Genomic DNA, 22,427 nt, shown 5'->3' on the forward strand with positions numbered 1-22,427 from the left:
CATGTCAGATATTAGTGTTTACAGTAATTACTCTACAATAAGGCCATCATAATTTTATTTTATTTTTTTAAATCATGCCTGAATGTAAATACACTGATCAGGCATAACATTATGACCACCTACCTGATATTGTGTTGGTCCTCCTTTTGTTGCCAAAACAGCCCTGACCCGTCATGGGCTGTGTGTTCTGACACCGGTTCACCACTGTTCCTTCCTTGGACCACTTTTGATAGATACTGACCACTGCAGACCGGGAACACCCCACAAGAGCTGCAGTTTTGGAGATGCTCTGATCCAGTGGTCTAGCCATCACAATTTGGCCCTTGTCAAACTCGCTCAAATGCTTACGCTAGCCCATTTTTCCTGCTTCAACTTTAAGGATAAAATGTTCACTTGGGTGCCATGATGAGGAGATAATCAGTGCTTCACCTCTCAGTAGTCATAATGTTATGCCTGATCGGTGAACATCGTTTTCCTTATTGAAATACTGAGAAAGTTTTAATTGACAAAATCTTTTGTGCTGTGTTAGCAACTATGGAGGTAGAGTAATGTGTTGAGTTCAGGGTTCCTTTATTTTGTTGAAATCTGCCATTTGTTTATACTTCAGCTATTTTGTGCAAAAAAGGTGTCTGACGAAGTTACTGAGAAAACTGTGATAGGCTCTCTCTCTCTCTCTCTCTCTCTCTCTCTCTCTCTGTCTCTCACGCACACCACACACCACACGAAAGCTTAACCCAATAGCTGTTTTAGACAGTTTCTTTGTAGCCAGGGCAACTAGAAAACCATGGGACGTACTGAATACTCAGTTCATGTGTTATCCGCTCCTGTCTCAGACAGCTGATGAGAAATCCCTGCTGAAACCATTTAAAGTAAAGAGGACACTAAAAGTCTGTGTGCAGTAGAATAGACAAATAAATGCTATAAAGATGCATGCTATAAAGGAATCAGGGTCACTCGAGATCCCCTGTTATACTCAAATTAGCAGTGTCTAATACTAATTTTACACCTGCCCCCCCTCGTCTGTGATGAATCTCTTTCTGTGGAGTTGTTTTCCTTGGAACTCCAAGGAACGATGTTTCCATTACACATGACCGGGTGTTGTTTTGTTTTAGTATACTTTATTGGCTCGAGTATTAAAAATCTCCTTGAAATATATTTCTTTATTTTCCAGCATGTAATGGTAGATGATTTAAACCCCTGCTCATTAAAAGAAATGCTTCAGAGCTTTTCGGAGTTCCTGATGAGTGCTGATAGTGTTCTGTAGTCAGACTCAGTAAGTAGGAGAAGTCTGTGTAATATCAAGTTGCAATTTAAATGCAGCTCTTACGTCTTAGCCCCAGAGTCGGAATAGATCAATGTTGGGATTCATTAAACATTTAGCTTGGTATTAACCAAACATTTGATGGAATAATGGTGAGGAAGCTTTGATGGTATGTGCATTTTTTTTGTTCCTGTTAGAAAAGAATAGCTATAGGAGGATCATTAACATGATCTGTTGTATGATGCATATCTCGGTGGTGTCGGAGTGATGCACAGCTCTTGACATGTTTTATTCAGGTGTAGCTACTCCATATTAATATTACCGGATATCTTGTTATATAAAGGATAGTTAATTATAGTCTGGTTTTATATGGAAATACCTGACCACAGTTATACAGTGAAGTGAAGCTGTATAGACAATTTCTTTTTTTATACTCATTTTGATGATGGATTTATGTTTGTCATGGTCTCTCTCTCACACTCTCTCTCTTGCTCTTTCTCTTTTTCTTTCTCTCTCTCTCTCTAATACAGTCACTCATTTCTGAAAAGGTAGGCTAATCTTTAGAAACATACAACCTAGAGTATTAATATTTATTATGGAATGTATCTTATTGGGCATGTTATGCTCTTTAATAGCATAAAAAGATAATTAATCAAGGTTAAAGTAGTAGTATAGTTTAGCTGCCAATAACTGTCGAGTAAATAACACAAGTCCCCGCTTGGCCTGTTGCTTTGGAGTAGTAGTAACTCATTGTTTAAGGTTCAGCATGGGAATGACTGTTGAAGTTCAGAGCAAGATCCTCAATTGCTTCTTGCTTCATTCTTACCCTTGGTTTCTGCCTCACTTGGATAAAAATCCCACTGTAGGCTCAAATAGTTAAGGGTCTGGGTTGTTGATCAGAAGGTTAGGGTTCAAGCCCCAGCACCACCAAGCTGTTTGGTCCTTGAACAAGGTCCTTAACCCTCTCTGCTCTGTGGCTCTTTATCATAGTTGACCCTGACCCTAACTTCAGGGTCACACTATGCTCAAATGTCTATGTGACCAAAATAAAGACTTCTTGTCACTTGGATAAAAAGGTCTACCAGATGGATTCATTATAAGGAGCCTGAGGCCATAAGCGTGTCCCAAATTGCATACTTATGCATACTTTTAAGCCATTTTGTACTATAGTGTGAGTAGTGTGTTCACGCTGAAAATGCCAACAAGAAGAAGTGCACTTAATGTACCCAAAGAATGCACTTTTTCACTGGAAAGTGTGGAATGTTGGACACTTCATGCACTCAATGCTTACAACTCTGCTATACAGTGAAAGAGGGGTGGGGCAACCAGGTGCTGATACCGGGGGAGAAAAAAATTTCAAGACTTATGTCTGGTGAGCTTACTGTTCTACTGTTCTTTTTATTGTGATAAAATTCCTAAGCAGCACAACAGAGGCCTATCTTCAGGAGATTGAATCTTGATAATGACACGGTTATCTCTGGCCAGGATTTTAAGACAACATAACAGGCTGTGTCTGGTTTAGAGGGATGGTACTACTGTATCAGAGTGAAACTAAGCAATCAGGGACATCCGTGACCTCATGTATGTGGTAGAGGGTCAATAGTGCTCTCCTCTGAGTGTGTTCAGCTGCCCTGTGACACAGCAGGAGCAGCAGCTTGAAAAGCTTCTCCAGTTAGAGTGCCTGTGCGATGGGGAGAGCTCACTAGTAGGAGTGAATTGGCAAATGATCAAATTGGGGAAAAAATCAGATAAATACAATCTAGTGAAAAAGTAGCAGTGATTCTTATTGCAGCAATTCTCCAGTTACTGTATGATGAAGTGATCAGTATAAATTCTTACTACTGGTTGCCATAGTAATAACATTTATCAGTGGGTGGAGCAATTAACATTCCAGAATATGAAACATTCTGGAGGGAGATTTGGTGTTTATATATAAATTCAGCAGTGGATATCTGCATCATATCATAGTAGAAGAAAAAGAAGCAGTGTTGGTCTTTGCCATGGTTCACGTGCGCTCTACTGTCTCACTCCTATTGGTAGTTGCTGCACAAAGTCATTCCATATTTACACACATTGTCTCGTCCCTGGACACGGCCACATTTGATCGCAAGTAACCAGCTCTGTGATATGGCTGAAGTGGGGCAGCTCAGTGGCTTAGTGGTTAGCACTGTTGACTCACAGCAAGAAGGTCCTGGGTTCGAATCCTGGGTTTGCATGTTCTCCCCATGCCTGCGTGGGTTTATTCCGGGTCCAAAAACATGTTAGGTTGATTGATAATTCTAAATTGTCCATAGGTGTTTGTCTGTCTATATGTGTGGCCTGGTGGACTGATGGACTGGCAACTTGTCCAGGAGTGTACCCCTGCCTTTCGCCCAATGTACACTGGGATAGGCTCCAGCAGACCCCCGTGATCCTAATTAGGAATAAGGGTATAGAAAATGGATGGCTGAAATGCTGAAACATCCCTCACACACCACTTTGTTTGGTGATTTGAAAGCTGACTTCAGTTTGTCCTAATCTCTTAGAACTCACTACATTCCATTAGATTGGGGACATGTAGGATTCCCAGTAAATCTGACACATCTATGTTTTTGTTTTTTTTTTTCCTGCCCGTATATCCAGTCATGGTCCCTCTCGTTTTATTTGCTGTTGTGTTGCTAGGTGACGGACATTAGGTATTGTTTATCTTTATCTAAAAAGTAAGCAGTTGAAATGATTGTATAATTGAATGTAGGACTGGAGTCCTGCTGTGTGATGAATGACACTTGGACAGGGAATGGAGCTTGTGGAATGAAACGCTGTACACATTCACTGTGGATTAAAAGATTGTGTCCATCCTCGCTCTCTAAAGCTGCTCAATCTGAAAAGTCCTAGCGCTGGTTTAGAGCTTTCTTTTGGAGTTCTGGGCTAATTAATGTAAATGTAACTTGAGATGGCTTGTTATAACGCTTTACGAGATAGATAGGAATGCAGATCTTTACGTATCTGTGTCTCATTTCTGATCTGTCGATTTCTAAAAATGGTTTGTTTTTTTTGTTTTTTTTGTACTTTTAAACAATTGTCTTTACAGATCCGTCAAAACCATACTTTAAATATTACTCATTTTTATTAAAAAATAAATAAATAAATAAAACTCTTTTTGTGTAAGTGTATCCAGAGTTATGTTCTAATATCTGCTTTGTGTTTTTCTCTTTTAGGAAAAGAGGCATAGAAGTGGTTCAGGTAAGATTTTTCCCCATAAATATAACGTCATATAAATGAGACTCGTTCAAAACTGTTGTATAAGATCACTGATAACATCCAAAACAAGTTTTATTCCAACAGCATTTTTCCAAAGATGAAGAGATTGCATTAATACCTGCTAAAACCTCTAGAACAAGGGTGTCTAATTTTATCTTTTATTTTTTTCAACGAAAATGTATTAGTGTGGACACTAATACAGTGTCTAATTAGTAAAATTAGACACTGTACAATAAAACAGTAAAATTAGTGTCCACACTAATACATTTTCGTTTGAAAACGCTTATCTGTTTTGGTCTTCCGTCCACACTGAGACGGCATTTTTAGTCAACGAAAACTTATCTTTTGGAAAACGCTCTCTAAAGTGGATTAATTTGAAAACGCAGTTTTCACGTTGCAGTGTGGACTAAGAAAACGGAGGCTTTTGAAAACGATGACTTTTTAGTTATTTGACGCAGTCGTGTGATCAATTCAGCTAATTTCCTCGACATATTGCCAAAGATTTCAAAGAAAAGTGAATAGGTCGAAGCGTCTTACGTTTTACTCGTGCAGTATAAGGACGTAAGCGTTTTCAGATGTTTCATTGTGGATGACCAACTTTTGGGAAACGATTGAAAACGATAAAGTGGACGCGGGGCGTTTTTAGACGAAAACGGCGTTTTCAAACGTATTCAGATTAGTGAAGACGTAGCCTTATGCCGAGTTCACACTGCACGACTTTTCAGTCGCCGACTAGTTTTGCAAAGTCAAGGCAAGGCGGAGCGCGTGCATGTGAGTGATAATCGCACAGTGTGAATGGCCAAAAAACTCGAACTCCCATGAAATATTTGCCATGATAAATATCTGGACCTGTCGGCAACTCAAAATCGTGCAGTGTGAAAGGAGTTCTGACTGAAAAATACCTCTGCGATGACCTACAGCCAATGAGAGAGCGAAATACAAGGCAGTGGGCAGTTCAGGGAGGAGTTATAAACCACAATATCAGCAAGCATGGCTTCGGTTGGAGTACAATATTATAGTTTAATAGAGTTTATAGGTCAAAAATGTCTTAAATATAGTTATTTCAGAATAAATAAGCTTTACAATTACATCAAACAGAAATAAAGCAGAAATATTTGCTTGACCTGCCGCATCAGCAGCAGTACATTGCAAAGTTATTCATTTTTTCAATTCTGCAGAACGCACAGTCCTTGTTTCCCGCACTGACCATTTGTGTGGTACCATTTCCAGTCTTGCGTGAGAACTCTGACATCACGTGTGATCTTGTGTTATTTCCTTATTATTTCTCGCGTACGTTCGGTAGTGAAACGCAGTTTGCGGACCAGACAGGGATGTCGGCGATGCTTTCTATTGTGAAGTCATGCAGTGTGAAAGCTCCTGTCACTGATCCATCGTACAGTGTGAACACAGCAGAGACTGAATACTACCCTAGATAGTCGTGCAGTGTGAAAGCAACCGTGATCCGATGACTTGCAGTGTGAACCCGGCATAAGTCTGTTGAAAGCCAAGCTCATTTGATTAATCAGGTGTGGCTTCTGCTTGATTGGAATGAAAACCTGCATCCACACCGGTGCCTTTTGCAGATAAAATTGGACATCCCTGATTTAAAACTATTGCTTGTAAGCTTGCAGGTTGTATAAGCTTGTAAGAGGGAAGAAACCTCCATAGTGAACATTCATTCTGTAATAATCAGTTGGGGTAAGCTGCCCTTTCTGTGTAGATCACATTTTTACATATTGTTAAAAGATTCACAGCTAAGTATTAACATTTTGTCTGGTTTAAAGTGTGGCTTCCTTTCTGCACTTCATGAAAACAAGTTTTGATGGTGATGGTATCTAATAGCTCTAAAGCTTCAAATAAATATATATAAATATGTGACTAAAAAAACTTGAGGTTGAGGTTCAAAGCTTCAGCTTCAAAGTATCTAAAAATGGTAGAGCTCTGAAACTTGTGAATTTTTTGGTTTCGACTTCCTTATTATGTAACAGAAAACAGTTTTTGATAATCTCCAATAACCGTGACTGTATTTTTTTTTAAACATCTTTAACATATAATCTCCTGTACTGGCTGAAACCCAGACACTACGCAGACAGAGTCCTGTTAAAAGGTGTGCAGATTTCACCAGGGATCTCTCCGAGATACTACACAGACCCCGTCCTAGACTAATCATGCTGTTGTACAAGCAGCACCAATCATCTGACCTTGGATTTTGTCTGTGTACATAGAGACACAACAGTTCACCTTGGCCATGATGGTCAAATCATTCAGCAGGAATATCTGTAGCTGGACTGGTCTGTACAGTGTCTTCAGAACTGGAGCTGTAGTTGTGCGACTAGTTTGTCTTGTCTTTCTGCCTGACTGTCAGCACATCTGCTTTTGATGTACATAGCTGACATTTACTGAACCAGGAAGGTCAGTTTTTGATGATGTCATTGCTTGTGAACATCTTTTAACTGACCATTCCCACAAGAAAATAGAAACTGAAGGTTATTTTAATGTGGGAACTAAATAGGTGTTTCCCATAAGGGATCTTTATCTATGTTTACAATCTTTTTCTTTGCCCTTAAGGTTATTTATATTTATATATATATATATATGTGTCAGTAAAGCAGCAGTGGAGGAGGTTCCCTTGGCTTTGAATCGTGTCATTCTTGGTCATTTCCTTCACTGTCATTTGACGGTCATCTCGGGACATGATTTAGAGCTTCACAAACACAATTCTGACTTTATTCATTATCAACAATGGGGTCCAAATGTCTTTTGATCACCATTCTTTGTAAACTCTAGAGACTGTAGCGTGAGAAAATCTGCATTTGATAAGCAGTTTTTGAAATCTTCAAACCATTAACTCTTGACCTGCATGATTTATTTACATTGTGCTGCTGCCAAATAATTGACTGATTAGACAGCTATAGAAATGAGCAGGAGTATAGGTGTTCCTAATAAAGTGAAAAGACACTAACTTGACTGAAAAGTAGAGTATTTAATATAGCTACTTAAACTCAAGATGCATGGACTCCACAACTTTGAGCAACATCTTCTGATCCTTTTCAGATCAAATCCAATCAGAGTGTTGTGTAAATACACACATCAATAGATTAGACATGAGAAAAGTCAGGCCTTTTGTATGTACGAGTTAACGTGATCAATACCACACATTTACTTACATTTATTTTCTTTATTTTAAACGCTTGTGTTTAGTTCCAGTCTCAGATTTTCAGGGTGGTCTCAGGCTTTTGGATTTTTTTTTTTTTAGTGCTTGACCTTAACTGCAATTTTTCACCTTAGGCCTTTTCTGGAAACCCACAGGAAGTCTACACCCTTTCTTTCTCTGGTGCTCATGGCTTGTTTAATCGACTATTGAACACAATGTGGTGAAATAATCTGATCACTCAGAGCACAAGCCCTTGTCGGCACACACAGTCTAATTGTTCTGGTTTCTTGTGTGATCATTTTGTGAAGCTGGTCAATCTATCACCGGACAGGAGATTATTCTTATTTGCTAATATAGGCTCATAAAATATGAATACATGCTCGGTGTGTGAATATTTCATGAAGGGAAACATTAAAGAGCAATGACATCAGCACAGAAGGGTCAGTTTTTTTTGCTGTTTTGAAACCTCTTCTCCTACATAGTTTCTGTCCATGTGTTATTTTGGACTTCGGTACACACACATCACCCCCTCGTGTTAAAACTGAACATATTTATAATAGAAATGCGTGACGAGAGCGATTTTTGTAAATGAAATGTTTAGCATTTTAACAACGTCAAGTCTGTAGCCTGGCTGTATTCAGATTCTGAGCTTTCCAAAGAGACATGAGTCATTGTTTTAAATTTTTCATTTTTCCATGAATTTATTTCCGAGCCCTCGTTGGCTGGCTACTGCTTCCTCCGCACCTTGTTTCTGAGAAGGCGAATGACTCATCAGATAACATGCACTTGCTCTCCATCTGGTTATGGACTTGTACATTGACGGCTTGTTTCTCCATGTGAATATTATTACTGATATCTTTTTTTGGAGGGGTTGAAGCTGAAGAAGGAGAGATGATAAAGCAATACCAGGCATACAGATCAATTAGCTTTGATATGCTATGATGGAAAATCGCAGGTAATTCATGACAGATAGTGCAGTAAGATACATACTGCTTGCGTACTACACCAAGGCTGATTACATCCCCCTAGTGATTGCTGGAGGTTGTGATAATATTTGGTTTAGAGATAAGAGGATGTGGAGAGATTGAGAGACTCAACACGTTCATGCAGACAAGGACAGGTCAGAGATATTGCTTTTTTGTGGTGTGTCAGGTTGCCCTATGTATCTTCTGTGTTATAATTAAATCATCAGCTGTGTCTACGTGAGCAAGCACCGCTTCATGTTAACCGTGGTTATTGAAATCAGATTGAGAAAGCGATCACACACGGTCAGATCAAATCCACTGATTCAGTTAAGACGTAAGAGGCGTTAAATTTACTGTAGATCAGAAAAGAGCTCGGGTTAGGTTGTGTATTGGGATTGAACGTGTTGTGTATAATACCATCCTTGCGTGGAAGCAAGTGTCAAAGCAGAGCTGTGTGTGTGTGTGTGTCTCTCCACTCCACATATGGAGCTGGCCCTTCTGAGTGATGTACGCAGGAGATTAGGAGAACACGGAGCAGAGTGAATAACAGCCTGTCAGCACATCAGCATTAAAGCAGCGAGCTACAGACTTTCACATCTTCAGCTTTAATGGTTCATACAACTGTATGAGAGTGGGACATTGGTGGATCTCTTGTTTAAATATCAACATAAAATTCGTTTGTCTTTAGTACTTGGTATTGGCAGTTTATTGACAGATTCATCTGAATGATTCACACCTAACTGTTTTCGCTTCAAGCCTCTGGGTCAATGAGTGACTAAACTTTACTACAGCAGGCTCAGGGGAATACAAGTGCAATATCGCTTTCATACACGTCTTGTATCCCTAGCCGTGTGTTTGACCCATTTTCTTGAGCAGCTCGGCACGGCCTGATCGACTCGGTGTGCCTTTGAGTTTTACAGCCCTCTTTATCTCCGTTTCAGCTATCTAATGCCATCTGGACTATTATTATTCATGTACTCGACAGAATCTGAATGCAAGCACCTCTAACGTTGTGAAACGAATATAGATGTTGTTGATAGATTCTTTTTTTAAAAATTTTTTTATTAAAGGCATCAGAGCAGAGACTGCAGCTGAATGTGAACTTCATCGTAAAAAGAAATATCATTTGCAAAGTAATGTCGAGGGATCAGTGTATGCAGCTGTTGTAGCGTAACGTGAAATCCAGATCATTTTGCATCTGCATTTGTGAAGCTGCTGTCGTCTTCTCTGCCTTCAGCTTGACCTGAGCCAGCCTCTGGAGGAGCAGGGCCCTTTAGACGTCATCATCCACAAGCTGACAGATCTGATCCTGGAGGCGGACCAGAACGACACCCAGTCCCTGTTACTGGTTCAGCGTGTGCAGGTGAGAACTAGCCACAATACTAACGTTATTATGCTTCTATGTTTAGCAGCTAATATTTGTCCATATCATGTTAAGTGTGTCTGTGAGGATTAATGGTGTAGGCTGGTAAAGGGACTGACGTACCATGCATTGGAATAGAATCTAACATATTCCCTAATGGACCAGATGCTCTAAACATGACACTGTTTGCTCTTGAAACTGTATTTCAGTCGGCTTTAGCTGGAAGAGACAAGCTTGCACACGAGTGTAGATTTCCCCCTCCCCCAGTTTTCTCCCTAATTTTGTCACTTGCTAATTTCCACCCACCAGCCAGCTCTCCCTTATCACAGAGTGCTGCAGGGATGACGTGTTTTCTGCAGGCCAGCCCGGAAATCAGCATCACCCTGGCTCAACAAAAAGCTGACAGGATTTCTCCACTGGCTTTTGGATTATTGTGGAAAATAATCTCTGTGACCGTCAAATGTTTATGATTCTTACATGTTTTGTTCATAAGAATCTTCACAAATGAACACAACTTGATGTACTGTGAATTTATAATCGTTAACACAGTCTTCAGAAGTAAAATTCTCGAGCACATAGCTGATATTGCTCCCTAGGCTTCTGGCTCGTTGGCTGTTGCATTGGGATTTGAAATCGCTCGTGATTCCCCAGTGTGTGAACGCATTGTGTTGCGCCACTCGGGAGCTGTGCATGTCCTTCAATGATTTTTTTATTTTTTTATCTTTTTATTTCACTTACATGCAGTGTGCAGCTTATTCTGAAGAATCATAATCTGTACCAGTAATCTGACTAAGCTGGTTGCAAAGCAAAGAATTTGTAGAGTACTGAATCTTATTCCACAAATAAAATAAACATCATGTATATGCGAGTTAACCTTCTTTACAAAATGAAAGAGTTGTGGCCGTAAATCATCAGGAACATGCAGCGTGGATTGGATACAAAGCTCTTAAGATGTGCCGCTTATGTCTGGCCTCCAGTGTGAGTTCTAGGTAACACTTAGGACCCATCTACCATGCATCACACAACTGAATGCTGCTACATTTATGAACATATAAGGAAGTAGATGCTTGCCTTGCTTCACTGAGTCCTATCTCAAAGTATAAATCTTTGCAGGGAGAGGGTACAAAAAGGGAACTTAACTGTGTGGCACTGATCCGAACTGTTAGTGGACAACTATGTTTTGGATTGGAAAGAGAAACGTTGGCCATAATTGAAGCCCATTTTATTCAGACCATAAGACTTTTTCAAAATATAAACATGAGTAAATTTAGTGCATAACAAACTACACATATTTGTGCCTGATAAAGCTGTATAATGGTTCTTAATACAGTAGCAGATATACAAGAGTACTCCATATACTGTTTACAGTCCCACACTGTAAGCTAACTATTTTAGGCAAGGCCATTTGAGGGTTTTATAAACATTATGGATGTAAGATTTTGAAAGTATAACCTCTTTTGTACACCAGCTGCTTGCAAAAGAATGTTTGGTAACATGGTTTTTGCTGCACTGTTTTGTTGTGAAAATACATGCGCAAGTGATAATCAAGTCTTTTAAGGATGTGTCGCAAACTAACTCTGTGGCTTCCTGGGTTTGAGGGTTCGATTCCTGCCTCTGCTTTGTGTTTGCATGTTAGCCCTGTGTTTTCAGGGGTTTCCTCTGGGTTCTTTGGTTTCCTCCTACGTATCAAATATCTGTGTTGTAGGCTGGTTGGCATGTCTAAATTAGTATACGTGTGAATTTGTGTGCTCCTAGTACAGGGTGTCCCTCATTTTGTGTCCTGAGTCTTCTGGGATAGACTTCAGGCTCCCTATGACCCTGTGTAGGATAATCACTACAGAAAATGGGTGGAAGGATGTTACTTTAAGTCAGTGCATTTTGGTAACTTGCAGATATTATAGAAAATACACTATATTGGCAAAAGTTTTGGGACACCCCTCCAAATCATTCAATTCAGGTATTGTATTTCAGGGCTTGGGCTCGGCCCCTTAGTTCCAGTGAAAGACATTTTGGACAATTTCATGCTCCCAACTTTGTGGGAACAGTTTGGAGATGACCCCTTCCTGTTCCAACATGACTGCACACTAGTGCACAAAGCAAGGTCCATAAAGACATGACCTCAACCCGATAGAATACCTTTGGGATAAATTAGAGTGGAGACTGAGAGCCAGGCCTTCTCGTCCAGCATCAGTGCCTGATCTCACAAATACGCTTTTAGAGGAATAGTTAAAAATTCCCATAAACACACTCCTAAACCTTGTGGAAAGCCTTCCGAGAAGAGTTGCAGCTGTTATAACTGCAAAGGGCGGGTCAACTCCATATTATATTCATGTGCATGTGAAGGCAGATGTCCCAAAACATTTGGCAACATAGTGTACCTGCAAGGTGATTACACAGTTTGGTTATGTGCACCAAATGTTTTTTCCCCTTTTAGATGATGACTTCCACTTGTGTGTGTGTGTGTGAGAAAAATAGAGAAGTAATACAGTAGAGGAAGAACAGTCTTAAACAGAGGAGCACAATCATAATTCATATCATTTAAAACTGGTAATGGAAAGTCCTCTGTAAAATGAGTCATTCTGATTTTACGAAAGAGAGAGAGAGTAGTGTTTTTTTGTTTTGTTTTTTTAAACGTCAGCATGATTGCTTTTACATAACACTTTTCTTGCTTTGGATCTGTGCTGGCAGGATTTGTGCTTTGCATTCCTGATTACATGCTGATGCTGATGCTCCTGCTGACAGCGGACATGCATGAACAGCACACGTGCATACATGCCTGAAGGGTGTGGGAGATAGGGATGGTATAATCATGCACGGCTTCTTAAAATCGTAAGAAAACGGGAAAGCGAATATATTTTGTAGAGACATTCTAATCAACTCGGTGTCTTCATTTACCTGCTTTACTCATTTCTCTCAAAGAAACAGTGTGATTGTGGAGAGTGGTTGTGAGCGTTAGGAGTGCAAAGAGACTTGAGGATGTTGTGTAGAAAAGAGAGATTCTTACAGATAACAGTTTTGTGCTCAGTGTGTGTGATATAACAGATCCCTGAGTGTGTTTGTGTGTGCATGTCTGTGTCTGCATTCACAGTTGGTGTCTCCTTATTGTGCATTTGTGCTTTAATATAATGTCTAAATAAACTAGCAAGCAGACCTTAGCTGGTGAGTGTTTAAGGAATGTGACCTTTTCCCCTGAATTTGCAGGACTACATAGATGCTCACCCTGAGACAATAGTGCTGGATCCACTCCCAGCCATCAGGACACTGCTTGACCGCTGCAAGTCTTACCAGCTGGTCCATCGAATAGAGGCCTGCATGCAAGGTATGCAAGGAACTATGTCAGTTCCTTTTCTTTCATTTTTTTTTTTTTAACAGAAACCTTTTTAAAAGAGCTATTATTGTTATCACTCCAATTTAAATCACTCTGCCCATCCAGATTAGTGCATTTGGACTCACTGACCAGTTTCATGACTATGAAAATGATGTAAAGCATATACTAAGGTCTTTAGTCACCTGATCTCGACAAGTTCGACACATCTGTGGGAGATTTTGGCCTGATAAATCACTAACAGAGGGAATATCTTTGGAATAGTGATGAAAAAATACCCATATATCCGGTACAGTTCCAGAGACTTGTAATGTGTGTTCACACCTACTCTGAATCAGAACATAATTCATACTTTTGCTTTGTTTTTTGTATCAAACGAACCAAAACATTTGTAGGGATGAAAATGTACTATTAATACGTTCATTCATTGGTCTGAAATAGAACAACAGAAAAAGGAATCAGCTGAATTCAGAGCTTAATAATACACTTGTTCACTGAATTAGAAATGTGATGCCTGTGACCCAAAATACACAGCATGTTGGATTCACTTCCTCCAATTGATGCGTTGTGATTCAGGGTCAAAACACTTTCTTACTGTTTTCTTGCAAACAGTCTGAGATAACCCAGTTATTTTGGTCCATTACTGTGTTCATATCTTAGTGAGGGGGGGCATAAATGCACCAGAATTTGATTTGAAGTGTCTGAAACACTGCATACCTGTAGAATCTGTGCCAAGCTGTTGGTAGTAGCTTATGTAGTGGCTGGACACACTTAACACACATTCTACTGGTTTTTCCTTTAATTTGTCACCCATTCCTGTGTGTTTGTCTACATATTGTGGGTTTCAACACAAATATTTTTCCAGAAAGAGGAATCCTGAACTGGCACAGACCTGCACACACACACATGGGGTGTGTGTGTCTATATTTGTCTCTGAGCATTCTGTGAGTCCTTTCCCTTGCAGTCACACATGGCAGATGGTTATGTAACGAAGCATCAAGCTTCCAGTCTGTTTCTGCTCGTCTCTCACATATCGTTGTCATGCACACAGTTTTCTTGTAGTCTTGTTAAGTATTTAAGGTAAGAAACTGTTTGAAATGCACACTGCGCTGAGATTTAACACCATTGCTGACTATTTCATATTCCTCATGTGCGTCACATTATTCTTTGCAAATGAATATGCTACTCTCAGGCATGCCTCAAAGTGGATCTGAGAGAGTAATTAAATAAAAGAAGAGAGGGAGAAATGATCAGCTTCTTCTTATTCACTCTTCACGCTCATGGTACAGGGAAATAGCACTGTGTGCTTCTGTTGTCAATACTGCGTTTGTCTTTTAATAACAGTAGAAGGTCGCTGCTGTCAATCATTCACCGCTTTGCTTTATAGGTGTGCGCTGTATGGGGCGAATGTTTAAAAGTGATGTCTTTTTGAGACTTCACGTATTGTAGCCCATACACCGGTACAAGGCATTATGATGAATGCTGTTTGTGTTGGTGCACATGTACTGTGTTACTCCAGCTATGTTCCAGTAAGAGCTCCTGTGGTGTGATAAGTGGCTCTCTGCAGAGAAAAGTGAGTGAGCCTGAGCAGGTTTTCCTCCATATGACTCATTCTCAGTGCACCGTTGCTCTGCCTAAACATTGTCCACTCCTGTCTTTTGTCCTGTCTCTAGAGACTCGACAGGACAAGAGCATAACATATACTTCTGAAATCATTTCCCCCGGTTGTGTTTATGTGATCCCGGAGTTGGCCTCCTGTTGTTGTGCTGATGGCACTTTAAAAGGCCAGACTTCTCTTTTCCTCTGTTAAACACCATCCTTGCTTCACGTAGGCAGCGAGTATGTGTAAATATAGTAATTTAAGGATATCGCAGTTTCTTTTTTAAAAATTGATTTTGGTGATGTTTTAAGACACATTTTTGTGTTAAGGATCTAAACACAATCTTTGTGGACTGTGAGGTGTTTTATATAGGCAGAAGCAGTAGATTCTGCTTTTTAGTTTTCGTACTGCTCTTGTTAGTATTACACTATGTGACAAATTTTTTCTTTGTATTATTATTATGACTCAGGACACAAAATGAGGGACACCCTGTACTGAGAATTTGTTTTTCTCAAATTTTTTTTTCTTTGTAACCCAAATAAAGAGAAAAAACCCATTTTAGCCATGAAAGTTTGGGTTAGTTTTGTGCAGTTTTTTTTTTTTTTTTTTTTAGTAAAATGGGCTAATTTTGATGTTTTCGTTCTCTTAAAAGCCCAAACCCAAACTTCAAGGGGGTTAATGGTTATTTTTTTTATCATTATTTTCCATCAAGAGTAATTGGAAAATGTCATTCACTACCCAGGAACAAAAATCGTGTTACATAGTGTTATCGACTGGGTAATGTATGTGGAGGTGAGGGAAGTCTGTGGCTTTAGATTAAGCTTTTGTAAACTTTGCAAATGTGGATAATGTAATGTGGTGGAACTTGTTCTAAAAATTAATCAATTTAATTAATTAATAAATAAGTAAAATATCAAATATCGGCTTGGGTTGCTAACCATCCTGTTTTGACCTGGACTGTATCTGGGTCAGAGAAAACTGGTAATGTGAAATCTGTCATGCAGACCAGGAAGTGAGTCAAGGTACCACATACCTTTTAAGAGGTGGTGTGAGTTCATTTCACTAGAACTGTGCCACAGTGTATTCAGGTCTGCACTTGTTTTGGAAGTATCCTAAACATGTGTGAAGATATCATTATTTTTCACAACGCACGTATACCAACATTTCAAACGCACTTGTGTCCTACAACCAGACCAACGTTTCAGGGCAACCCTCTCGCAATCACACTCGGATTCGGACCTCAGCAAAAGTTTTGGAATTGCTGCTAGAGGGCTCTGTGAAGTCTATGCTGCTTTTTCAACGATGTTAAAATATCTGCGCATGTCAAATACACACGCTAGTTTGATCTTTCCTGAACGTTCAGTTTGCTTTCGTTGTTCATCACATCATAATATGTAGGGGGCCTGTCAGGATACTACAACAAGCAATGAGAAGAAAGAAAGCCATGAGTATTCTGTACTATATCTATTCTGTAGTGTATATATACTGTCAGCAGTTATCAGTTAGCCACAGAGGTGAAAATGACCTGACACAGAATCCCTGAGATGTACAAAAAAAGCCACACAATCTAAAGATGCAAGATATAAGACATAATAGAATCACTGCTTCAAATACTATGAAGAAACCTCATGTGAATAGAATGAAAGCAGAATGATTGCTGTGAAAGATCTAGGACCAAAGACTGGACAGGACATCTTAAAAGATCTTTGATGGTGAAGATGAGCCCAGATATCCTCAGACAGAAGCGTGTTTTCAGTGTGCCTCAGATATTCTAGTGTCTGGCAGAGTGTAATCTTGACTATCTTGAAGACAATGAGGAAAGCAAAAGACATATATCAAGCTCTTAAAAAAACCATCTTGGAACGTTTACTTAGATACTGGACGTGTTGCAGCTTATCCTGCAGGTAATACAGATGTTAATTTTGGGAAACAGATTTATCATTATACAGTCACTTCATGAACACAAACTGTCACATTGTTTATAAGACATGCAGTATGCCAGTCATCAGCTGTTAGTGGACGTCATGTCAATTGGTTTGAAAGATGTACTACCATTTTTTCAGTATCTGCGTCACAACAGAAAGACCTGCAAACTTTTTTAACTTCATTGAGATTAAGTGGCAAGAAATCCTGCCTGTACGTGCTGGCAGACTTTCATCCAGATGTTCATCGTCTCCTTCAAAGCTGGCCAGCGTGCAATACTGCATACTTTAGCTCATTAGGGGAGACCTGAGAGAAAATGAAGAGAGAACCTGTACTGCATGAACATGAACTTTTTGCTAAATATATGTGTTGTATTACAAAACTAGAGGAAACAGAGTTGTGTATCACTGAAGGTTATGAGTAGGAGTAGACATCTTTCTTTAATCAGGATTAAAACTCATCGAGGTTAAATCTCTTTTTACAGTAGTGATCTACAATACAATAACACAATAACAAAAAATTAACATATAAAAAAGTCCCAGTTATATACAATCTCATCCCATAGCTGGTGTCTCAATACTTGAAGGTGCTCAGTGCTGCCCCATGTGGACAGCCTGGAGATGCATAAAGCTGCTGTGGATGATACCACTTGGAGACCATGGCGGTGGCTTTGAACTGCTGTTGCCATGACTGCTTTTGCGCTCAGGTCTCCATCACTGAACATTTGATGGCTTTGTCAGGAAAGAATTTATGATAAATCTATAATTAATTCAGAAACTACACTGATGCTCATACTTATATGTTGTATGTATATATGTCTTAAAGCGCCTGGTTACACAAGTCCGCTTGACTATACACAGTTGTAGAAAGGAAATTATTTAATCATGTTCTTTTTGTCAACCAGATGAGGATGGGTTTCCTTTTATGTCTGGTTCCTCTCGAGGTTTCTTCCTCATATCGTCTCAGGGAGGTTTTTTATTGCCACTATTGCCTCTGTGTGTGTGTGTATGTGTGTGTATATGTGTGTATATATATATATATATATATACACACACACACATTTTTTTTTAAATTTATTTAAAACTTAAATTTTATATATATATATATATATATATATATATATATAAATTTACATTTTAGACTTTGTAATATTTATTCTGAATTTTTATAGTCCTGTAAGGCTACTTGTAAACCATTGTCCATTGTTAAAAGTTCTATACAAATAAAATTGAATCAAATAGAATATACAATCAAATCATGGCCACGTGCATACGTCATCCTGTAAGTTGTTCCATGCTGATAAGGCATTGAAGTTGAAACATTTTCTTGCCTAGTTTGCGCCTAACACAGGGAACAATAAATTGCTCTTTGTATGAGTTGAATGAGGAACTGAGAAAACATAGAGAGCTTTTATTTTTTTCAGCCAATAACCAAACCATGCAGGCAAATTGCTCCCAGCACAAAGGACCCACCTGAGACAGGACTTTCTGCGGTTCTGTCAATTTGTTTTTGCATATATTGACCAATGGTTTGAATTCCCAGCAGATGATGTGATGATAAAAGTGAAACATGTTGGCCTATGTGATGAGTTTCACAGATCCAGAGCAAGCAGTGGTTACACTGAAAAAAATGGTAGAAACTGTCATTATGGATTAACTCTATGCAACTCTAGGGGCAGTGGTGGCTCAAGTGGTTAAGGCTCTGGGTCGTTGACCGGAAGATCAGGGGTTCAAGCCCCAGCACTGCCAAGTTGCCACTGTTGGGCCACTGCAAGGCCCTTAACTCTCTCTGCTCCAGGGGCGCTGTATCATGGCTGACCCTGTGCGCTGACCCCAACCTCCAAGGATGGGATATGCGAAGAAAGAATTTCACTGTGCTGTAATGTATATGTGACAAATAAAGGCTGTTTCATTTCATTTCAAAAATCTGTGCTAGTAGGGAAGACAGTGAGAACTCAAAATATACCAGTGACAAATAGATGACTATTTAAAAAAAAAATAGGAAAGACATTTGCTCTTAAAATGCTCTACACGTTGCCTGCCATGCCGAAGGACACATGTTGTTAATGTCAGGAGAAGCAAGAAATATCCTTGGAAAAAGTAGACTTTGTGAGTAAGGTTTCCACAGTGGAAAACATGTTTTCTTACTTAAATTCTTATAGTCAGCTTCGTAAATATTTGGATATTGACAAAGTTATTCTAAATGTCTTTGTTTTAAGCCAATAATTAGGAGCTAAATTTAAACAAGTATGTGCAGACAAAGCAAATAAAGTGCAGGAGTTTATTTACATCCTAATCGATTGATTATTGTAGGAATTATAGTATATATGCACTCAAATGTAATTGGACAATTGGCTCCTTAGCTGGTCCGTGTCCAGGTCTTTGTTATTCCTTCATTATTCTCATCTGCATTTGCAGTCTGTTTAAAGAACTCCCCCAAATCAACTATTTGGTACCTTTTGGTTAAGGGGTTTGATTCTTGCCTCTGCCCTGTGTGCTTGGAGTTTGCATGTTCTCCTCATACTTCAGGGGTGTCAGCTGGGTATACCAGCTTCCTCCTCTAATCCAAAGACATGCATTGTACACTGATTGGCATCTCCAAATTATCTGTAGCGTGTGTGCGCTTATGTGTAGGGGTGCCCTGTGATGGGCTGGCACCCTGTCTAGGGTGTCCCAGGTCTTGTGCCCCGAGTCCCCAGGATAGACTCCAGTTTCCACACAACCCTGTGTAGGATAAACGGTACAGAACATGGATGGATCTCAGAGTGTGACCACTGCCACCAGTCATGTCAAACTCACAGAACAGCTACATATAAAATTAGAATTTTGTTCAAACATTATTTATAACAATTAATTCCCTTTTATAAAAAAAATATCTTTTAAGACATATTTTCTCCAGGCATAACAATGACATAAGAATGTCATTTACTGCAGGTTTATCTTTAGAGCACCTTGATTATATAATCAGTCATGGAGAACATGTAATCTCACAGTCTGTTACAGAAACAGACAAGATTTTATTGGGTCATAATTGTAAAAAATACTGCTGTAACTGCACAGTGAATGAGAGGTTTAAGATGAGTATTACAGTTTTACAGACTAATACATCATTCAAGGTGTTTGGATTTTACTTGGATGTCATGGAAAGCAGAACATTTATATGCTCTGCCTAAGACTTTTGTATAACTCATTTTGGACACTTGTGATATTCTGATTCAGGCAGAAAGACTCTTGCTGAAATCTCCCTGAGCCCACATTTTAAACAAAAAAGGAATGACGATTTCCAAATTTGGTCAAACTTGGGTTGGATATCTTGACCTTGGATAAAACAAAATGGATTTGATTTAGATAAATACTGCCTTCTATATACTGGAAGGTGATGAGATTCTGGCAGCACCTGCTGAAACATTCTGGCCTGTTTAACATTGCACACATGGGGCATAATTGGATTTATGTCTTTTTTAAATATTTGCTTAATATCTTTAGTGTGTTAAAGCTTAAAGTTAATATGAACAACTCACAACAATCATATAAACATTCAGCTTTAAATTGATCATAAATCATGTATTACATTATAGATCACTTGTAAAAGTCTAATATGTTATGACAGAAATTGAATACACTGTCACATAAACTCCTGTTATCACACAGGAAGCTTTCAGCAGGCTGGAAGATTTCAGCACAACAGCAGCTGAGATAATATTTAAGCCTCGGTGCATCTGGCTTTATTTTGATGCCTGGGATTGTGATCTGGACAGTTGAGATAGTGGCATAATTACATTTTTCAGCATTTTACAATAATTTGCTATATACTGAACGCTCAAGAAGCTGGGAGTGTGTTGACCAGTCAAGGAATGGAAAGTGTTGGAGTATTTTAAGACATCCATTGGGACGTGAAATACACAATGTTGATTTCAAGCACAAAGTTTAGGTCTACTCCATCCCATTAGTCAGCCTCTGGGCTTTCCATTCCGGTGTTTAAGCAGAATCAGGGCAGAACTCCAGACATCGGCTCGCCTTCTCAAACGTCCGGTAAACATTCCGCAAATGTCACGTAAACGTCTCAGCCGGTTCTTACAGGTCTGCAGAGCTGTGCGAGTGTTTAGACAGAGCTGCAGACTGACACTAAGGCCTCCCAATTTCAGTCCCAGTCCTGACATGGCAGAGGACCATTATTGCTTACCATTATTGTGGATTTTGCAACTCAAATAGTTCATCGAATTTGCATTGTGTACTTGTATCCACATTTTTGGTAAGTGGGTTATGAAATAAACCAAATTATTTAAATAATTGAGTAGCTAACAGGCAGGGGTACACTGCTTCTACAAAACCTATGAGAGTATGTGAAGGATCTATTAAATTGTTATTGCATGCTCACACTGTCAGTATATCAGAGTAGGATGTTTTCAGTGCCCATTTTTGCTGGCTAGCATGAAAAGTCTTATGTAAGCTTCCTCAAGAGTAGCAGAACAAAAGCTCAGGCTCTGTTGCTGGATATATGTTCGTGCTCTGATAAGAAAACCCACAGTGGATTTTTATTTTTTTATTTTTTTATTTTACTTCTGATTCTACAGAATTTCTTGTTGGACAGTGAAATAGTCATTCAGCAGCACAGCACCTAGCTCAGCCAAACAGGAAGTGAAGCGCTCGCTCATGTTCGCCTGGGCAGTGCCAGTTGTTTAACACTGGCCTTTGGCATCCTTTTAACCAAGGAACATTTATTAATACTGCAAATTGAATGTAATGGGAAAAGTGATTACTGTGTAATCCAACTAGTGACTAACTGCCGACACAGTGAGAGCAGTCTGTTGCATGGTTGCACAAAATTCAAGCAAGCATGTCACAAGCAAATGAAGACTTAGATTAAATGTCTGCTCACAACAAATTTAGTTAATAACGACATATTTATATTGGCTTCACTTCTGTTTAGTCATTCAAAGATGTTCGAATAGTACTATACTATTAGCTACCTTATTTGTTTTGTAAAACACTTTTTGACATCATTTTGGCTTAATTCATACTGACTATTACAAAGCCTGTACTGTGTATTTTAAAGCCCTTATTATTATATACAGGCTCATTAGCGTGCATGGTGATCTTATCGTTCAGCTGTCTGATAAAGCTGTAGTCATGATTCTGTGGTATCAGCACCTCCCTCTGAAACGTCCTTATCAGCAGTGGTGATAACACAATCCCCGCTGTTGGATGGTAAGCAAGTACCTAGTAACACAGACTGGCACACTGCACCACAATAGTGCCAAGTCATGGAGTTAATAAGGGATTAACTAAAAGTACAGTGTGCACTCTTGTTAAAAATGAAAAGATTATTGAGTCAAAAAAAAAAAAAATAGGATGTTCCTGAGTACCATGAATAACAGTGTGTCAGCTTGGAGCTGGTGTGAATTGTGTATACATGGATCATATACCAACTCAGATACGTCACGCATCATCATGCACCAACTTCAGGCACGAAGGAGGACAGACTACATGTTGACAGGCAGCCAGACAGAGGAGAAAAACAATGAGTCAGTGCAGTGTAGACAGTCTAGAAAATGGATTCAGGGTTTTGTTCTTTTCTTATTATTTAGTATATTTAT

The 22,427-nt window shown here is 39.2% G+C and overlaps 1 protein-coding gene across 1 annotated transcript in view; it reads left to right on the forward strand.

The window, feature by feature from the left end:
- Nucleotides 1-22,427, forward strand: part of itpk1b (inositol-tetrakisphosphate 1-kinase b) — a 32,161-nt gene that overhangs the window by 3,971 nt on the left and 5,763 nt on the right. The window contains exons 3-5 of the mRNA XM_058399698.1: nucleotides 4,459-4,483; nucleotides 9,858-9,983; nucleotides 13,185-13,302. Coding sequence (XP_058255681.1) covers nucleotides 4,459-4,483; nucleotides 9,858-9,983; nucleotides 13,185-13,302 — 269 coding nt within the window. The remainder of the gene's footprint in view (nucleotides 1-4,458; nucleotides 4,484-9,857; nucleotides 9,984-13,184; nucleotides 13,303-22,427) is intronic.

This window comes from Hemibagrus wyckioides, linkage group LG09 (assembly GCF_019097595.1).
Source record: "Hemibagrus wyckioides isolate EC202008001 linkage group LG09, SWU_Hwy_1.0, whole genome shotgun sequence".
Classification (NCBI taxonomy): Eukaryota; Metazoa; Chordata; class Actinopteri; order Siluriformes; family Bagridae; genus Hemibagrus; species Hemibagrus wyckioides.